Consider the following 19,371-nt stretch of genomic DNA (forward strand, 5'->3'; position numbering starts at 1 on the left):
ACTCTATTAGCCATAAACAACCAGGCTTATATTTAATATGCCACAAACTAATCCCGCATAAAAACACCTAGGTGTTTGTTATGCTAGCTCCTAGCTACTAGCTCGAGCTAGTTATAGCTCGAGCGGGTAATATGGACGGGATCCCGTATATATAACCCGCCAATACAATTCAAACACCTGCACAACACACACACTCACTCAGCCCAAAGGACCGTTCACCTAACCCAAGGTTCATAAAGCTTATATATTTAACCAAAGTTACGTACGTGACACGCACGTACGGGCAAGCGATCAAATGTTTGGAAGCGCGCGGGTGGGACCTGATATTCAGCTGGGAATGACTACAACAGTAAATAAACACAAGACATATATATACTCTCATTAGCCACAACACAACCAGGCTTATATTTAATATGCCACAAATTAATCCCGCATAACAAACACCTAAGTGTTTGTTATGCTAGCTCCTAGCTACTAGCTCGAGCTAGTTATAGCAAGCGATCAAATGTTTGGAAGCATACTCACGGTATCGCGTCTGCGTCTGTTAACGAAGTCAAAGTCCTCCTGGTAAGAGTCTCTGTTGTCCGAGTTCTTCGATCTTGACTGCATCTTTCGGGAATGTAAACAATGAAACACCGACTGTGTTGTGTTGCTGACTTCCCTCGCAAAATACTCCGCTTCGCACCGACTTTCTTCTTTGCTTGCTCAGCTTCTTTCTCCATAATGCAATGAACAAATTGCAACAGATTCACCAACACAGATGTCCAGAATACTGTTGAATAATGAGATGAAAACAGAGCTATTTCATATTGGCTTCAATGGGGAAGCCATACCTCTGTTAAACTGGCTACGTCACGAGCATACGTCATCCTCCAAAGGCGTTTTGAACCGGAAGTTCCCCAGGAAATTTAAAATTGCACTTTATAAGTTAACCCGGCCGTATTGGCATGTGTTGCAATGTTAAGATTTCATCATTGATATATAAACTATCAGACTGCGTGGTCGGTAGTAGTGGCTTTTAGTAGGCCTTTAACCCTGTGTTTTTAAAAATGTATATAATGTTTTGTATCCTACGAGTGCAATCCTAAAATATCTTCCACTACTAACCTAACCTTCTCTTTTGCTAACTTATTTCCCAGTATTTCCCTTTCTCTATTGTATTTCCTACAATGTATTAAAACATGTCCTACACTTTCTATCTGATGACAACAGTCACACAGTCTTGTATTATGTTTCCTATCAATGTCAATCAACTATTTAGATATGTAGGTCCTAATCTCATTTTAGTAATAATGTATTATTCCTTCCTATGTCACACGTGTCCTATTATCCACCCAAAACGAGTCATCTTTTTCTTCTATTTTTCTTGGCAGTTTAGTAGCACTTGGTGAGTTGGATGTCCTTGCTTGGACCCTTTTAAGTTTGCCCAAATAAACTGCTGACAGTTGATCTCTTCTCATGTCTAAAGGTTCTTCATTCATTTCTACTTGTAATGTTGCCACTGGGGTTGATTTAGTAGTTCCACAACATAACCTTAGTGCCTGTGACTGCATGGATCCTGTCTATTTTACCAAGTCATGTTTTTGAAGCAGACTGATAAATGATGCATCCATAATCAATAACAGATCAAATAAAAGTGATATATATTGCTTACAATGTCTGCCTATCAGCCCCCCAATCTTTACCCCTCATTATATTTAACACCTTTTGACTTTTCGCCACTATTTTTACTGATGTGGGTTGACCAGTTAATATTACAGATGTCCGATAATGGCTTTTTTGCCGATATGCGATACTCCGATATTGTCCAACTCTTAATTACCGATTCCGAAATCAACCGATACCGATATATACAGTCGTGGAATGAACCCATTATTATGCCTAATTTTGTTGTGATGCCCCGCTGGATGCATTAAAGTGTTAATATTATTATTAACACTATTCTTGAATATATTGTGTACAGGAAGGTGAATTATCTTGTGAGGATGATGCACTGCTTTGTAGAGATGTCCGATAATGGCTTTTTTGCCGATATTCCGATATTGTCCAACTCTTAATTACCGATTCCGATATCAACCGATACCGATATATACAATCGTGGAATGAACACATTATTATGCCTAATTTTGTTGTGATGCCCCGCTGGATGCATTAAACAATGTAACAAGGTTTTCCAAAATAAATCAACTCAAAATATGGGAAAAAAATGCCAACATGGCACTGCCATATTTATTATTGAAGTCACAAAGTGCATTATTTGTTTTAACATGCCTCAAAACAGCAGCTTGGAATTTGAGAGGTTGGCGGGTGGGCGGGGTTGGGGGGGTTGAGGTGTGGGGGGATGGGGCGTAGCGGGGGGTGTATATTGTAGCGTCCCGGAAGAGTTAGTGCTGCAAGGGGTTCCGGGTATTTGTTCTGTTGTGTTACGGTGCGGATGTTCTCCCGAAATGTGTTTGTCATTCTTGTTTGGTGTGGGTTCACAGTGTGGCGCATATTTGTAACAGTGTTAAAGTTGTTTATACGGCCCCCCTCAGTGTGACCTGTATGGCTGTTGACCAAGTATGCCTTGCATTCACTTGTGTGTGTGTGAAAAGCCGTAGATATTATGTGACTGGGCCGGCAAGCAAAGGCAGTGCCTTTAAGGTTTATTGGCGCTCTGTACTTCTCCCTACGTCCGTGTACACAGCGGCGTTTTCAAAAGTCATACATTTTACTTTTTGAAACCTATACCGATAATTTCCGATATTACATTTTAAAGCATTTATCGGACATCTCTAGTTAATATATTTATCAAACCATATTCCTTAATATTTAAATACTCTTCTTATTTTCTTCATAGAGTTTAATTTGGAGCTTGTTTTGAACCTTCCTCTTTGTAAAATTCCTGACTTTAGTTTTCCTAAACGAGAATCTTAAGCTTAAATATTCCCCCAAGCTGTTCACCATTCTGGTAGGTGAAGTGGATTAATTAACTCATATTATGTTCTACTTATGGTGAATGTTTATATTCACCTTGGAGAAAGCAAACCACCAAGTTTAAGTAAATAGTGGTATTTCAGTTTGAGTTAGGCCCCTTAGTTTGACATTCACAGGTGGATTGATCACTTCTTGTAGGAAAGAGGCCCTAATTGGGACTTCGGAATGCAAGCGTGATAACCATATCCTTGAGAAAAGACTACCTGTCTAGCTCAACGCCCATATTTGACTTAAAGCAGTTGTTTTCCAGTCACTACACACGAACATCTTACATGGTCAGGATGTGTTCTCCTGACTTAGCACACACACACACACACACACACACACACAGAGACAGGAAGGAGGACATACAAACTAATGGTTTGGCTTCTCCAAGTTAGGAGTGCCTCATTTTCTTGACCTGACCTCCTCCAGGGATCTGCAGTCCTGTATAATGACACTCGCTTGTAATAAAGCAACTTTTGGTTCAGTAAAGCATCTCCGACGTCTCTTTTGATCTGTTCGGAAGAGGATGACAAGACCAGAAATACACTTCACAGGTCTCAAAGTAGTTTGTTTGCCTCACTCTATTTCCGTCTCGCTACCTTTTTTTTCTTTCTGTCAGCAGAATACACTTAGAATCTTAGAAAAGTTTTTTGTTGTAAGACTAGACAGCTTTATGGAAAAACAGTCAATATGGGTTTAGATCAGACAGAACAACACTTGCATTAATGGGCTTGACAGAAGAGATTGTTATTGACAGTAAGAAGTAAGCTAGTGGGGTATTCGTAGACTTAAAGAACGTTTTTCAACACAATAGATTATTATCTACTACTAACAAAAATAGAACAGTGTGGTGTGAGAGGGCTTATTTTGGACTGGTTAAACAGCAATTTGTACAACTGGATGACTTCAGTCACATCACTTAAACCAGGGGTGTTCAAACTTTTTCCACTGAGGGCCGCACACTGAAAAATCAAAGCAAGTGGGGGCCATTTTGTTATTTGTTGAGTTGAGTTGAGTTTGAGTTTATTTCGAACATGCAAGCATACAACATGATACATCACAATTTCCAGTTTCTCTTTTCAACTTTATTTTAAAAACCAATACAATATATGTATAAAAAATATACATTAAGGCCTCCACTCAGGCTTGATCCCGGGGACCCCAACGGGTTTTGGTCCAAAAAATATTTAAAATGTGTCATTATTCAGTATTATTATTTGTGTTATTATTCAAGTTTTTAAATCTCTAGATCAGGGGTCACCAACCTTTTTGAAACCAAGGGCTACTTCTTGAGTACTGATTAATGTGAAGGGCTACCAGTTAGATACACATTTAAATACATTTCCAGAAGTAGCTAATTTGCTCAATTTACCTTTAACTCTGTTATTATTAATAATTAATGATATTTATCTTTGTGGAAACACTGATCATCTTAATGATTTCTCACAATAAATATATATAGAAACAGATAAATATCAATATGCAACACTTTATTTTTATATTTTCTCTAAGTGCACATTTTTCAAATTGAACATTTTCAAATGATCACTTCTAAGACTAAGTTTGACTGGGGCGGTACACCTGTCACACAGTAACGCAGGTGTCCTAAGGCGAGCTCAGGGAGGACAGAAACCTCCCGTGGAGCAGAAGGGCAAAAGCTCGCTTGATCTTGATTTTCAGTATGAGTTGTGAAATCACAATATCGCATTTTAACTAGCTAGCCACTAACATTTTTTAACAAATCATGAATTACTTTGCACCATGTTTGTACAAATAATAACTCATGTAAAATACAAAAGTAAACTCTCAAATTTTTAAATCATGTCCCACTTTGAACTGGACACCAAATCTATTATCTGTTTCTTTGTCAGTTAGTGGGAAGCCTGGCATTGCATGCTGTTAACTAGTGTGTTGTACTCTGGTGTGTAACTTGACACTGCAACTCTGAGTGAGTCTTGCAGATGTGCATCAGTGAGGCGTGTTCTGTGTTTGTTCTTGATGAAGTTCATGTCAGAAAAGGCTGATTCACAAAGATAAGATTTTTCCTCATTGTTTGCGGAACCTTCTTAATCTTTTGGACATATTTTCACAGCAATCTGGCCTTAAGCTTAATTATGATAAATGTAAAATGTTAAGGATCGGAAATCTAAAGGGAACGTCCTTTCGAATGGAATGCAAAGTGCCTGTTTTGTGGACAGATGGACCAGTTAACATACTTGGTGTTGTTGTCCCAGAAAATCTGGAAGATCTAGGCTCAGTAAATTATGATAATCGACTAAGAAAGCTGGACAAAATTATGCAATTATGGAAAGGGAAATCCCTAACCTTGTATGGTAAAATGTCTATTGCCAACTCGTTAATTATTCCTCAATTTATTTATTTGTTTTTGTCATTACCAGCTCCATCACAAAACTTTTTTAAGATTTATGAGCGGAGGGTCTTCGATTTTGTCTGGAACGGCAAACCAGAAAAGATTAAAAGAAAGGTTTTGTACAATGAGTATGAATATGGGGGCCTGAAACTTCTCAACATGGAAGCTATGTGTCTGTTTTTAAAATCATCAATTGTTCCAAAGATGTATTTAAACATTGAGTGGTACACAAATGTCCTGTTGGACAAAAAACATGTACTGTATCAAAATAAATTGTATCCTTTTTTACATGTGATCCCCTCCCAGAGAGTCTGCTGGGAAACATAAAGGAAACAATCCACTCATAGTGGTGTTTTCAATTTTATGTGCCAGAAAAAAGAGACGATATTTTGCAGCAGTTAATATGGATGAACTCTAATATTGTAATAGATGGAAAGCCTTTCTTTTGGAAAAATATGTTTGAAAGAGGAATCATTTTTGTCAATGATATTATCAATGAGAATGGTAAAATTATGAAGTATGATGAATTTAGAGCTATGTATGGTGATGCTTGCTCAAGCTTTTCATTTGATCAACTAACTGGAGTAATTGGGAAAAGATGGAAACAAATAATTAATTATGGAACTACTAAATTATTAGTTTGTAAACCTCTAATAAGAAATTCTAGTTGGCAAAAAGGAACTAAAATAAATAGAAAAATATATAATTTTTATTTAATAAAGAAATCTTTGAAGGCTGCCTCATACAACACAAATGGAAAATGGGAGGACTTTTTTGACTGCCCGTTGCCATGGGATGCCATATTCAAACTAATCTACAAAACCACTATCGATGTGCAAAATCGTTATTTTCAAATTAAAATTATTTATAACTTCTTACCCACAGGGAAAATGTTAAAATTATGGAATATGACAGAGTTAGATGATTGCCGATTTTGTTGTCAGGAGCCTGAATCCACCCTGCATTTGTTTTGGTATTGTCATATTGTATCTTTGTTTTGGGTGGAAGTTGAAAAAATGTGTTTAAGGATTGGTTTGTTTATTAAGCTTAATGGGGTTTCTGTTATTTTAGGAGAGTTCATTGACAATCATGATTTAGTCAATTTAATTATAGTACTCGGTAAAATGTTTATTTTTAAGGCCAAAAACAGATATTCACTTAGTATTACTTTCTTTAAAACATTTATTCAGTATTTTCTAACTTTAGAAAGTTACATGGTTGAAAACGATAATGATGCCAAAAAACATTTAAAAAAAAGATGAGAAGTCCTCAAAGGCTTATTTTGAAAGTATAATTATGTTTATAGATTATATGATATCTGTTGTTGTGTTCCCTAATTTGAGTGACCTGGACATAATCTGGACTGTACATAAATGCTTATTTTGAAAATGTAATTTTGTTTATAAATTATATGCAATCTGTTGTGTTCCCTAATTTTTTTCTGTGTACATGAATGAAGGTGTGTGTTGCTGAGTCCGACTTGGACATTATCTGGACTGGGCCTGGTTTAAAAAACCCTTTAAACAAATCTAATTTCATTGACAACCTGGTCTGTTGAAGATAAGGCCCTTTTTTAAAAAATAAAATAAAATAAGATAAATAAATAAAAAACATTTTCTTGGATAAAAAAGAAAGTAAAACAATATAAAAATAATTACATAAAAAATAGTAATTAATGAAAATGTTAGTGGACCAGCAGCCTATACAATCATGTGTGCTTCAGGGACTGTGTCCCTTGCAGATGTGTTGTCTATGTTGTGGGAACCAGAATATTGGTAGCAGAAAGAAATAACCCCTTTTGTGTGAGTGGGTGTGGATGAGTGTGCATGGGGGAGGTTGTTTGGGTTGATGCACTGATTGAAAGTGTATCTTGTGTTTTTTCTATGTAGATTTAATTTAAAAAAAAAAAAAAAAAATTTTTTTTTTTTTTTTTTTTTTTAGAACAGGCCCGCGGGCGACTTATCTGGTCCTTACGGGCGACCTGGTGCCCACGGGCACCGCGTTGGTGACCCCTGCTCTAGATCAACATTAGGTCTATCTGTCAATATAACGTTTTTAAAGATTTAAGTCGTATGCTCTTTTTGTCAAAGAAAAACCCTGTTTTTTTATGGAAAAAACACAAAATATGCAAATATTTTCACCCAATAAAATTTTTAAGAGGAATATTTCAGATTATATAATTGGAGCCTTAAAAAGGTCAATAACTCATAACGCCATTGATTTTAATTCATTATTATTTTTTTTAGCAATGACACTTAAAAACAAATCACACTAAAATTGTAGGGGAACCAAAAGGGTCCTACTCATTAAAGTGTTAAAAAATAAATTATAATTTTTTTTTACAGTTTACATTTAACACAATAATCTCGAGATCAACTTCAGATCTATCCGTCAATTATAAGTTGTATTGTTGTTTATGTTTTTTGTTTGTTCGTTTTAGGCCCTTCTTTAAAAAAAAAAAAAAAAAAAAAGCTAAATTTTTTATATGGCAAACACAAAATATGCAACATTTTCCCAAAAAAATATCTCAAAGTGCAATATTTAATGTGACGTAATTGGAGCCTTGGATAGGTCAATAATTCATAATAACATTGATTTTGATTCATTATCATTTTTTAAAGAAAGAAACAGCCTGCATGGCAGCTTTGTGTTATTAGAGTAAACATTGCAACATTTTCTTGTTATATTTCACCTGTTTGGTCTTTCATACCACTTTTTATGTTTTAAATTTTTTTTATCGTATTTTAAAATGGGCCGTGGGGCCATTAAAAAATGACCTGCGGGCCGCACTTGGGACATCCCTGACTTAAACGTTACCTGTGGAGTCCCGCAGGGGTCAATCTTAGGACCAAACCTTTTTCGTTTATACATAAACGACTTAAGCAGAACATGGAAAATATTAAAACTCGACTGTGGAGGAAAGTGCGTCAGCGCGTATGCAGGAGCAAAGGTCACCGCCTCTGGCAATGGTGTTGAGGGTGGAGCACCATCACCTAGGGGCGGGGCATGTGTGGGATGGCGAGACACAGCTGGCAGGTGATTAGATTCCACAGGTGGTACGTGTTAATCTAATCCTCTGTTGTCTGTAACAGTAAGCAGCCGCAAGCAGAAAGAGAGAGGAGTGGGAGTGACGGCAACGTCACGACATGCCAAAAGACATTTTGGAAAATCTTGTTAAAAACCATTAAAAACGTTGTTAAACCTGCACGCTTGGCGACTTCCACATCGACACAAATGCACTTTGTACAGGTCAAGAGTTGCAGCAACGGTTGGATGTGGTCACAAAACAAGAAGTGAGTCAACCGAAATTATTGCTTGACAAAAAATAAAGTGTCACTGAATTTAGAGAAAACGAAACGTGTGCTTTTTGGTAATAGCAAAATAAACATGCAGGTGAAATTAATGATGTAACTGTGTTACAAAAAAGGTCAGTTAGAATAATACATAATGTTGGATATAGAGAACATACAAACGCTTCTATTATTGAATCAAAAATATTGAAATTCAATGACTCGGTGCATTTGTAAACAGCTGAAATTATGTACAAAGCAAACTATAACATACAACGTTTCTTCTTAAAGGCCTACTGAAAGCCACTACTACCGACCACGCAGTCTGATAGTTTATATATCAATGATGAAATCTTAACATTGCAACACATGCCAATACGGCCGGGTTAACTTATAAAGTGCAATTTTAAATTTCCCGCTGAACTTCCGGTTGAAAACGTCTAGATATGATGACGTATGCGCGTGACGTCAATGGTTGAAACGGAAGTATTCGGACACCATTGTATCCAATACAAAAAGCTCTGTTTTCATCGCAAAATTCCACAGTATTCTGGACATCTGTGTTGGTGAATCTTTTGCAATTTGTTTAATGAACAATGGAGACTGCAAAGAAGAAAGCTGTAGGTGGGATCGGTGTATTAGCGGCTGGCTGCAGCAACACAACCAGGAGGACTTCGACTTGGATAGCAGACGCGCTATCCGACGCCAGCCGCCGACCGCACGGATGATCGGGTGAAGTCCTTCGTCCTTCCGTCGATCGCTGGAACGCAGGTGAGCACGGGTGTTGAGCAGATGAGGGCTGGCTGGCGTAGGTGGAGCGCTAATGTTTTTATCATAGCTCTGTGAGGTCCCGTTGCTAAGTTAGCTTCAATGGCATCGTTAGCAACAGCATTGTTAAGCTTTGCCAAGCTGGAAAGCATTAACCGTGTAGTTACATGTCCATGGTTTAATAGTATTGTTGATTTTCTGTCTATCCTTCCAGTCAGGGGTTTATTTATTTTGTTTTTATCTGCATTTGAGCCCGATGCTATCACGTTAGCTCCGTAGCTAAAGTGTTTTGCCGATGTATTGTCGTGGAGATAAAAGTCACTGTGAATGTCCATTTCGCGTTCTCGACTCTCATTTTCAAGAGGATATAGTATCCGAGGTGGTTTAAAATACAAATCCGTAATCCACAATAGAAAAAGGAGAGAGTGTGGAATCCAATGCTTGTACCTAAGTTACGGTCAGAGCGAAAAAAGATACATCCTGCACTGCACTCTAGTCCTTCACTCTCACATTCCTCATCCACAAATCTTTCATCCTCGCTCAAATTAATGGGGTAATCGTCGCTTTCTCGGTCCGAATCTCTCTCGCTGCTGGTGTAAACAATGGGGAAATGTGAGCAGCCCTTCCTCCTGTGACGTCACGCTACTTCCAGTACAGGCAAGGCTTTTTTTTATTAGCGACCAAAAGTTGTGAACTTTATCGTCGATGTTCTCTACTAAATCCTTTCAGCAAAAATATGGCATTATCGCGAAATGATCAAGTATGACACATAGAATGGATCTGCTATCCCCGTTTAAATAAGAAAATCGCATTTCAGTAGGCCTTTAACAAGAGGAGAAATATAACCTTAGAGGAAAATCTAACTTGAAACATCGGTATGTACATACAACACTAAAGACTTTTAGCATATCAGTATGTGGAATTCAATGATGGAATGGATTAAGTAAAGAAATCAAACAATGTACTAACATGATCCACTTTAAGAGTGTTTACACAGCACAAAGAAGAATTATGAGAAACGTCTTGAACCTTATTGAAAATGTTATTTTCTTCTAACCCTAACCCTAAAAAATTATTCATCTCATTTTGTGAATCATAGGAAAAGCTTCTGCTTCTTCCTGCTCCTTTTAAGACTCAATTCAAATTGGGATGACCTATGAATTGCTAATATTGACATACGACCAAGTAAAGGTAAGCACATTTTTAGGAGTTTTTATGAATGGCAAATTAAGCCGAAAACAACATAAAAATCAGAAAATGACTGCAACATTAAAGGGAACAATACCATTTTCTTTACCAACTTTTAAAGCATACATTGCTTATTGCATGCATTAAGGTCTGGGGACACACATATAAAACAATCACAAAACAATCATCATATTACAAAAGAAAGTAATAAAGATAATTTAATAAAATGGATTATCGAGATCCAACAAATTAATCATGAAGTCACACATTTTAGAAGTCAATAATCTTGTATAAAAGACAACTGTTCAAATGATGTATAAAGTAAATAATAATTTGCTCCCAGAAGTGGTCCAGAAGACATTTCAGATGTGAAACAGTAAATATGATCTATTATGTGTACTCAAAAGCATGAACAAATGTAAAAAAATATATATATGTACATCATATAAATGAGTTCATCTAAGGAATCATTTATAATTAGAAACTAAAATATGTAACACTTCATTACTTCAAAAACATATATAAAAACACTAATGAATAAGTATAAAAGTGATACACAAAATGTTTATTGTATGTTTTTTGATTGATTGAAACTTGTATTAGTAGATTACACAGTACAGTACATATTCCGTACAATTGACCACTAAATGGTAACACCCCAATACGTTTTTCAACTTGTTTAAGTCGGGGTCCACTTATGTTTATGTAACATATGTTTTGTAGTATTTACTCTCACATTTTCAGTCAAATTGTTCTGTTCATTTTTAAATAAAAGTACACATTATTGCATAATAATGCATGTACTTGACTGGAAAAAGCACTAAACCTTATCAATAAATGTAGTAGAAGCATATTAAAACAAGAATGTTATACAAACACAACAATGATGTCACACATGTCATATGTGCTGATGTTGTTAGAAAGTCAAAGTTAACAAGTTTTAAGTTTATTTAAAACCCTGCAGTTTCATTTGCTGCTGCTGTTCTCACCAGCACACCTGTGTTTCTCACACTGGTACTTATAAGAGAATCTTTCACCACACACACTGCAACTCAACACTTTCTCTCCTGTGTGTATTCTCAAGTGTACTAGAAGGTATGATCGATCACAAAAGCTTTTGTTGCAGAACAAACAGGAATATGGTTTTTCACCAGTGTGCGTTCTTACGTGTAATTTCAAATGCTGACTCGTTACACAACCTTTACCACAGATTGAACAGATAAAAGGTTTTTCTCCGGTGTGCGTTCTTATGTGTATTTTCAAATTTTGACTTTGTACAAAACCTTTACCACAGACTGAACAGGTAAAACGGTTTTTACCAGTGTGTGATATTATGTGTCTTTTCAAAGACGGACTTCGTCTAAAACCTTTACCACATATTGAGCAGGTACAATGTTCTTCTTCAGTGTGTATTCGCATGTGTTGATTCAATCTACCTTTTCGTGCAAAACTTTTACCACATTCTGAGCAGGAAAAAGGTTTTTCTCCAGTGTGTACACTCATATGTAACTTCAAATTGTGACTTTGTCCAAAAACTTTACCACATATTGAACAAGAACATTTTTTTTCTCCAGTGTGACTTCTAATGTGTCTTCTAAAATTACTACGGTCATTAAAAGTTTTCTTGCATAGAGAACATTGAAAGCGTTTGTTGTCAGTGTGACATGTCTTATCATCTTTAGAGTCTTCATCATCAGTGTCAGGAGAGTGTGACGTTGTGTCCTCACTATCTGATAGTGGAGCTAAGAGCTTGTCTGCTTGTGATCCTCCACAGTGGTCTCCATCAGCTTCTGTTGTCATGTGTTGTGTTGAGCTGCTGCTTGGAGGCTCCGCCTCTCTATTCTCCTCACTTTCACCTTTGACCTCATCATCTTCACTCTTCACAATGACACTAATCACTGGGAACTCCTCCAACCGTTCAAGCTGCTCTCCCTCCTGACTGATGCTGTGTTCTTTCTTTTCCTCTTTAAAGTGGGGGGGCTCTGGCGCCTCCTCCTCCGCTTCTTTAAGATAAGAGGTCAGTGGGTCCGCCTGCTCTATCGTTAAACTCCACTCCTTTTGCTCAGGTAGAAGATGTTCTTCACAGACGCCTGCAGGACACAAGAAGACAAACACATGCTTTAGATACCTCCAGCATTACTCAGTCACATGAGACATGCTTTTTGACACTTGGAAAAAAATCCCAACTTTTTTCCCTCCAACTGCTGGTACCCTAAATAAGTGACAGAAAAAAATCCCGACGTTGTGACACTTCTAAAAAATCGTGACTTTTTGACACTTAGAAAAAAATCCTGACTTTGTGACACTTAGAAAAAATCCCGATTTTGTGACACTCGGAAAAAATCCCGATTTTGTGACACTTGGAAAAAATCACGACTTTTTAACACTTGGAAAAAAATCCCTACTTTTTGACACTTGGAAAAAATCCCGATTTTGTGACACTTGGAAAAAATCCCGACTTTTTGACAATTGGAAAAAATCCCAACTTTTTGACAGTAGGAAAAAATCTCGACTTTATGACACTTGGAAAAAAATCCAGATTTTTTGACACTTGGAAAAAATCCAGACTTTTTGACAGTTGGAAAAAATCCAGACTTTTTGACAGTTGGAAAAAATCCAGACTTTTTGACACTTGGAAAAAATCCAGACTTTTTGACACTTGGAAAAAATCCCGATCTTGTGACACTTGGAAAAAAAATCCCGATTTTGTGAGACTTAGGAAAAATCCCGATTTTTTGACACTTAGGAAAAACCCCGATTTTTTTACACTTAGGAAAAATCCCGATTTTTTGACACTTAGGAAAAATCCAGACTTTTTGACATTTAGGAAAAATCCAGACTTTTTGACACTTACAAAAAAAATTCAGATTTTTTGACACTTAGAAAAAATCCAGACTTTTTGACATTTAGAAAAAATCCAGACTTTTTGACATTTAGAAAAAATCCAGATTTTTTGACACTTAGAAAAAAATCCAGATTTTTTGACACTTAGAAAAAAATCCAGATTTTTTGACACTTAGAAAAAATCCAGATTTTTTGACACTTACTAAAAAAATCCAGATTTTTTGACACTTACAAAAAATCCAGATTTTTTGACACTTCTTCACAGGTGTCATAGTTTTGATACCTTCAGTGACAATATACAATGTAAATAGTCATGAAAATAATGAAAACGCATTGAAATGAGAAGGTGTGTCCAAACCTTTGGCCTGTACTGTACATTGCGCTGTATCATTTAATATAGATTTGATAATATTACTATTTTAAAACGAGTTACAAAGGCTCGTAGTTTAGTTGCTGACATACCGTATTTCCTTGAATTGGCGCAGGGAATATAGTATTCGCACGTCTAGAATTACTGCCGGGTCAAACTCGTTTCTCAAAATAATTAACGCATGCTTAGCCTTATCGCCGGTTCATTATTGACGCCGGATCAAATTCGTTTTGCAAAATATTAATTTTATTATCGCATGTCTATAATTTTCGCCGGGTCAAACTCGTTTCGCAAAATATTTAGCATATGGCTAGAACTTCCACCGGGTCAAATTCGTTACGTCACGAGTGACGCTTAACTGTCCTCATTTTCAAAATGGAGGAAGCTGCTTTCAGTAGTTTGCAATCGCACAAAGGAAAAAAGATAAAGAGCTATTCAGTAGGATTTAAGGTCCAAGCTATTGAATACCGGTACAGTATGCTAAAAAGAACAGTAAGCAGCTATGTTTTATTAATATACCGTAGCTGCGTGTGTTAAATACTGTATGAGTCATCAAATGACTCCCGCCTCCTGGTGGCAGAGGGCGCTGCCGCGCTAGTGATCCTTCTTGCGACTTCCGGTACTGCAGAAGAAGTGACTACACGCAGCAAGAGATTTTTTTTTTTTTTTAACATGGAGGATTACATATCTAAAATAAAACAGTTTTCTAAACTGGACTTTCAATCGAAGCAGGAGGTAACAATTAAAGGAATATCTCCATCGAGACGGAGAGACTTTTAAAACGGAAGAAAGAAAATAATGAAGACTTCTATAAACAAGTTATCGATGCTTTTGGTCAGAAGGAGCTGCAAATGGACTCCATTTATAAGTACAGGTAAGACCATAATAACGTTTTTTTTTAGTAAATGTGCTTTTCATGATGGTATGCTTACATCACACTCAAAGCGCACGCCTAAATTTACCGGATTCCTTTTGGTAAACGCCGGAGTGAGAAGAGGTTTTAAAATAATTACCGCATGCACGGCCATCCCGCCGGTTTCCGGTAAACGCAGGAGTGACAGGAGGTTTTAAATTAATTAACGCCCCTGCGGCTATTCAAGGAAATACGGTATTACATTATTTCCAATTGTAATATTTTCTCAAAACTATTATTAATTTACTTGTTAATTCACTGTTATCTGGTTACTTTCTGTTGTAACATGTTGTATCTACACTTCTGTTAAAATGTAATAATCACTTATTCTTCTGTTGTTTGGTTCTCTACACTAGTTTTGGGTGATCCAATACCATGTAGTTACAGGGGCAGTATTGTTCTTACCAATGCCGATACTGATATTTCACATTTTCACTATCATTGAATGATACATTTCTTGATCACGATTAGTATCAAACAAAAACAGGATGGTGGTGTAACGAGGGCTGGGAAATATGGCTGAAAACTGTATCATGATATAACTTTTTTATATTGGTCGATATCAATAATTGATTGTTCTTATGACCTATGGAAAATATGGACCAGGAGAAACATATAACAAATGTTAACATTTTCATTTCAAATGTAACCTTCCTCTGATTATAATCCCTCAGCTATCAAGGCAGAAAGCAAGCATGAAAAACACTCTTTAAGGTGAAAAAATAAGGATTATGTAAAAAATACCTAATAAAGTGTAACAAAATAGTGCAAAGTGTGAACATGTAAACATAGAGAAACCTGAGAAGAGCATATGTAATATGTACAATATACACACTGCAAGTATATATATAATGTAGTAACAGACGCCTTCATAACAATATATAATATGTACAATATACACACTGCAAGTATATATATAATGTAGTAACAGACACCTTCATAACAATATGCAATATGTACAGTATACACAGTACAAGTATATATATAATGTAGTAACAGACACCTTCATAACAATATGTAATATGTACAGTATACACAGTACAAGTATATATATAATGTAGTAACAGACACCTTCATAACAATATGCAATATGTACAGTATACACAGTACAAGTATATATATAATGGAGTAACAGACACCTTCATAACAATATGTAATATGTACAGTATACACAGTACAAGTATATATATAATGTAGTAACAGACACCTTCATAACAATATGTAATATGTACAGTATACACAGTACAAGTATATATATAATGTAGTAACAGACACCTTCATAACAATATGTAATATGTACAGTATACACAGTACAAGTATATATATAATGTAGTAACAGACACCTTCATAACAATATGTAATATGTACAGTATACACAGTACAAGTATATATATAATGTAGTAACAGACACCTTCATAACAATATGTAATATGTACAATATACACACTGCAAGTATATATATAATGTAGTAACAGACACCTTCATAACAATATGCAATATGTACAGTATACACAGTACAAGTATATATATAATGTAGTAACAGACACCTTCATAACAATATGCAATATGTACAGTATACACAGTACAAGTATATATATAATGTAGTAACAGACACCTTCATAACAATATGTAATATGTTCAATATTTACCCTATTTTGGTCATTTTATGCATTACGTTTCCAAAGCATCAAACTTCCGACTTCCGGCAACAAATGTGTTCCTACTTCCGGATACAAATGCGAGTGCGTTCTAATCATGGCAGACTTGGTAACAGACGACGAAGTTTCTGGGTGTTGTTGATGAATGGCTTTGGCTTTGCATAGTAGACTTTTAACTTGCACTTACAGATGTAGCGACCAAATGTAGTTACTGACAGTGGTTTTCTGAAGTGATCCTGAGCCCATGTGGTGATATCCTTTACACACTGATGTGGCTTTTTGATGCAGTACCGCCTGAGGGATCAAAGGTCCGTAATATCATAGCTTACGTGCAGGGATTTCTCCAGATTCTCTCAACCTTTTGATGATATTACGGACCATAGATGGTGAAATCCGTAAATTCCTTGCAACAGCTCGTTGAGAAATGTTGTTCTTCAACTGTTCGACAATTTGCTCAGGCATTTGTTGACAAAGAGGTGACCCTCGCCCCATCCTTGTTTGTGAATGACTGAGCATTTCATGGAAGCTGCTTTTATACCCAATCATGGCACCCACCTGTTCCCAGTTAGCCTGTTCACCTGTGGGATGTTCCAAATAAGTGTTTGATGAGCATTCCTCAACTTTCTCTGACTTTTTTGCCATTTGTGCCAGCTTTTTTTTAAACATGTTGCAGGCATCAAATTCCAAACGAGCTAATATTTGCAAAAAATAACAAAGTTTCTCAGTTCAAAACTTTACGTATCTTGTCTTTGCAGTCTATTCAATTGAATATAGGTGAGTATAGATTTACAAATCTTTGTATTCTGGACAGGAACACTTCAGAAAACCACTGTCAGTAACTACAGTCGGTCGCTACATCTGTAAGTGCAAGTTAAAACTCTACTATCTATAACTATAAGTCTATGAGCATGAAGTGATGAAGCCTACTTGGATGAGAGGACAAACGTCTTCTAAGACAAAGTGAACAGTCCAGTTGTGATGGATTGAATGCCCTGAGAATAAAATGATATGTGGATGTTGTGCTTACTTGGACTGTGATGAAGCTGTGAGGACTCAGGTGGTTTGTCTTCATGCTCTTCAGTCTTCACAGAGACAACAGTCAGTGGAAACTTGGTGAGATCATCCTCCTCCTGAGGGATCCACAGTTCCTCCTCTTCCTCTTTCATGTGGGGGGGCTGCTGGACATCTGTTGGGTATATAAGTAAATACAATTAAGAAAGATCAGATATAGTTTTTAACACAATGAGATTATTTGTGTTTTTAGTGTGTGTGTTGTGTTGAAAGTGTGTAGCTAATCAACTAAAAAAAACACGGGAAAAAGTTCATTTTGTCCCAGCCACTAAAATTACTTCAAAAGCGGTACAGCGAGTAACAAAACAAGCTTGGAAATGTGTGTATACATGTGGGCCTATTACACCTAAGCCCAATCTCTAACCTTCAATAATATATGATAATGGTTAGAGATGTCCGATAACATTGGACTGCCGATAAATGCTTTAAAAAGTAATATCGGAAATTATCAGTTTCAAAAAGTAAAATGTATGACTTTTTAAAACGCCGCTGTGTACACCGTAGGGAGAAGTACAGAGCGCCAATAAACCTTAAAGGCACTGCCTTTGCGTGCCGGCCCAGTCACAAAATATCTACGGCTTTTCACACACACAAGTGAATGCAAGGCATACTTGGTCAACAGCCATACAGGTCACACTGAGGGTGGCCGTATAAACAAGTTTAACACTGTTACAAATATGCGCCACACTGTGAACCCACACCAAACAAGAATGACAAACACATTTCGGGAGAACATCCGCACCGTAACACAACATACACACAACAGAACAAATACCCAGAACCCCTTGCAGCACTAACTCTTCTGGGACGCTACAATATACACCCCCCGCTACACCCTACCCCAACCCCGCCCACCTTAACTTCCTCATGCTCTCTCAGGGAGAGCATGTCCCAAATTCCAAGCTGCGGTTTTGTGACTTCAATAATAAATATGGCAGTGCCATGTTGGCATTTTTTTCCATAACTTGAGTTGATTTATTTTGGAAAACCTTGTTACATTGTTTAATGCATCCAGCAGGGCATCACAACAAAATTAGGCATAACAATGTGTTCATTCCACGACTGTATCTATCGGTATCGGCAAAAAAAGCCATTATCGGACATCTCTAATAATGGTATAGAATAGGGCTGCAAAAACTAATCGATTAAAATCAATTATAAAATAGTTGGCGATTAATTTAGTCATCGATTCGTTGGATCTATGCTATGCACAGAGGCTACTTTTTATTATTATTATTTTTTTATAAACCTATATTCATAAACTGCAACATTTACAAACAGCTGAGAAACAATAATCAAAATAAGTATGGTGCCAGTATGCTGTTTTTTCTCAATAAAATACTGGAAAGGAATGAAATGTAGTTTGTCTCTTTTATCCGATTATTAATCGATTAATCGAAGTAATAATCGACAGATTAATCGATTATCAAATTAGTTGTTAGTTGCAGCCCTAGTATAGTCATAACCATATCTTAAAAAAACAATAATCATTCCAACATTACTTTAAAACAATGGTTCTTAACCTTTTTGGAGGTACCGAACCCCACCAGTTTCATATGCGCATTCACCGAACCCTCTTTTTTTTCCAAAATTCAAGACAAAGTTATATGTTTTTGGTAACACTTTAGTATGGGGAACATATTCTAAGTAACAAAGACTTAATTTAGAGTTATTTGGTTAGGGTTAGGGCCAGGGTTAGAGGGTTAGGGTTATAATAAAGCCATGCAGAATTATGCATGAATAAGTATTTAATAATGACTAGTTAAGAGCCAATATGTTACTAATTTGAATATGTTCCCCATACTAAAGTGTTACCATGTTTTTTTTACTGGTGCACAAAATGGACCGTGCATGAACATCACCTTGTTCAAACAACAAAACCAACACAGTGCATAAACTCACAACAAATTACACACCTGCAAATCAGTGTGACTTCT

At 36.4% G+C, this 19,371-nt stretch overlaps 1 protein-coding gene across 1 annotated transcript in view; it reads right to left on the minus strand.

Moving 5' to 3' along the window:
* LOC133664603 (oocyte zinc finger protein XlCOF6-like) overlaps nucleotides 1-19,371 on the minus strand; it is a 175,338-nt gene that overhangs the window by 153,891 nt on the left and 2,076 nt on the right. Inside the window, exon 2 of the mRNA XM_062069369.1 lies at nucleotides 17,391-17,549. Within this exon, the coding sequence (XP_061925353.1) occupies nucleotides 17,391-17,549 (159 nt within the window). The remainder of the gene's footprint in view (nucleotides 1-17,390; nucleotides 17,550-19,371) is intronic.

The sequence above is a fragment of the Entelurus aequoreus genome, linkage group LG14 (genome assembly GCF_033978785.1).
Source record: "Entelurus aequoreus isolate RoL-2023_Sb linkage group LG14, RoL_Eaeq_v1.1, whole genome shotgun sequence".
NCBI lineage: Eukaryota > Metazoa > Chordata > Actinopteri > Syngnathiformes > Syngnathidae > Entelurus > Entelurus aequoreus.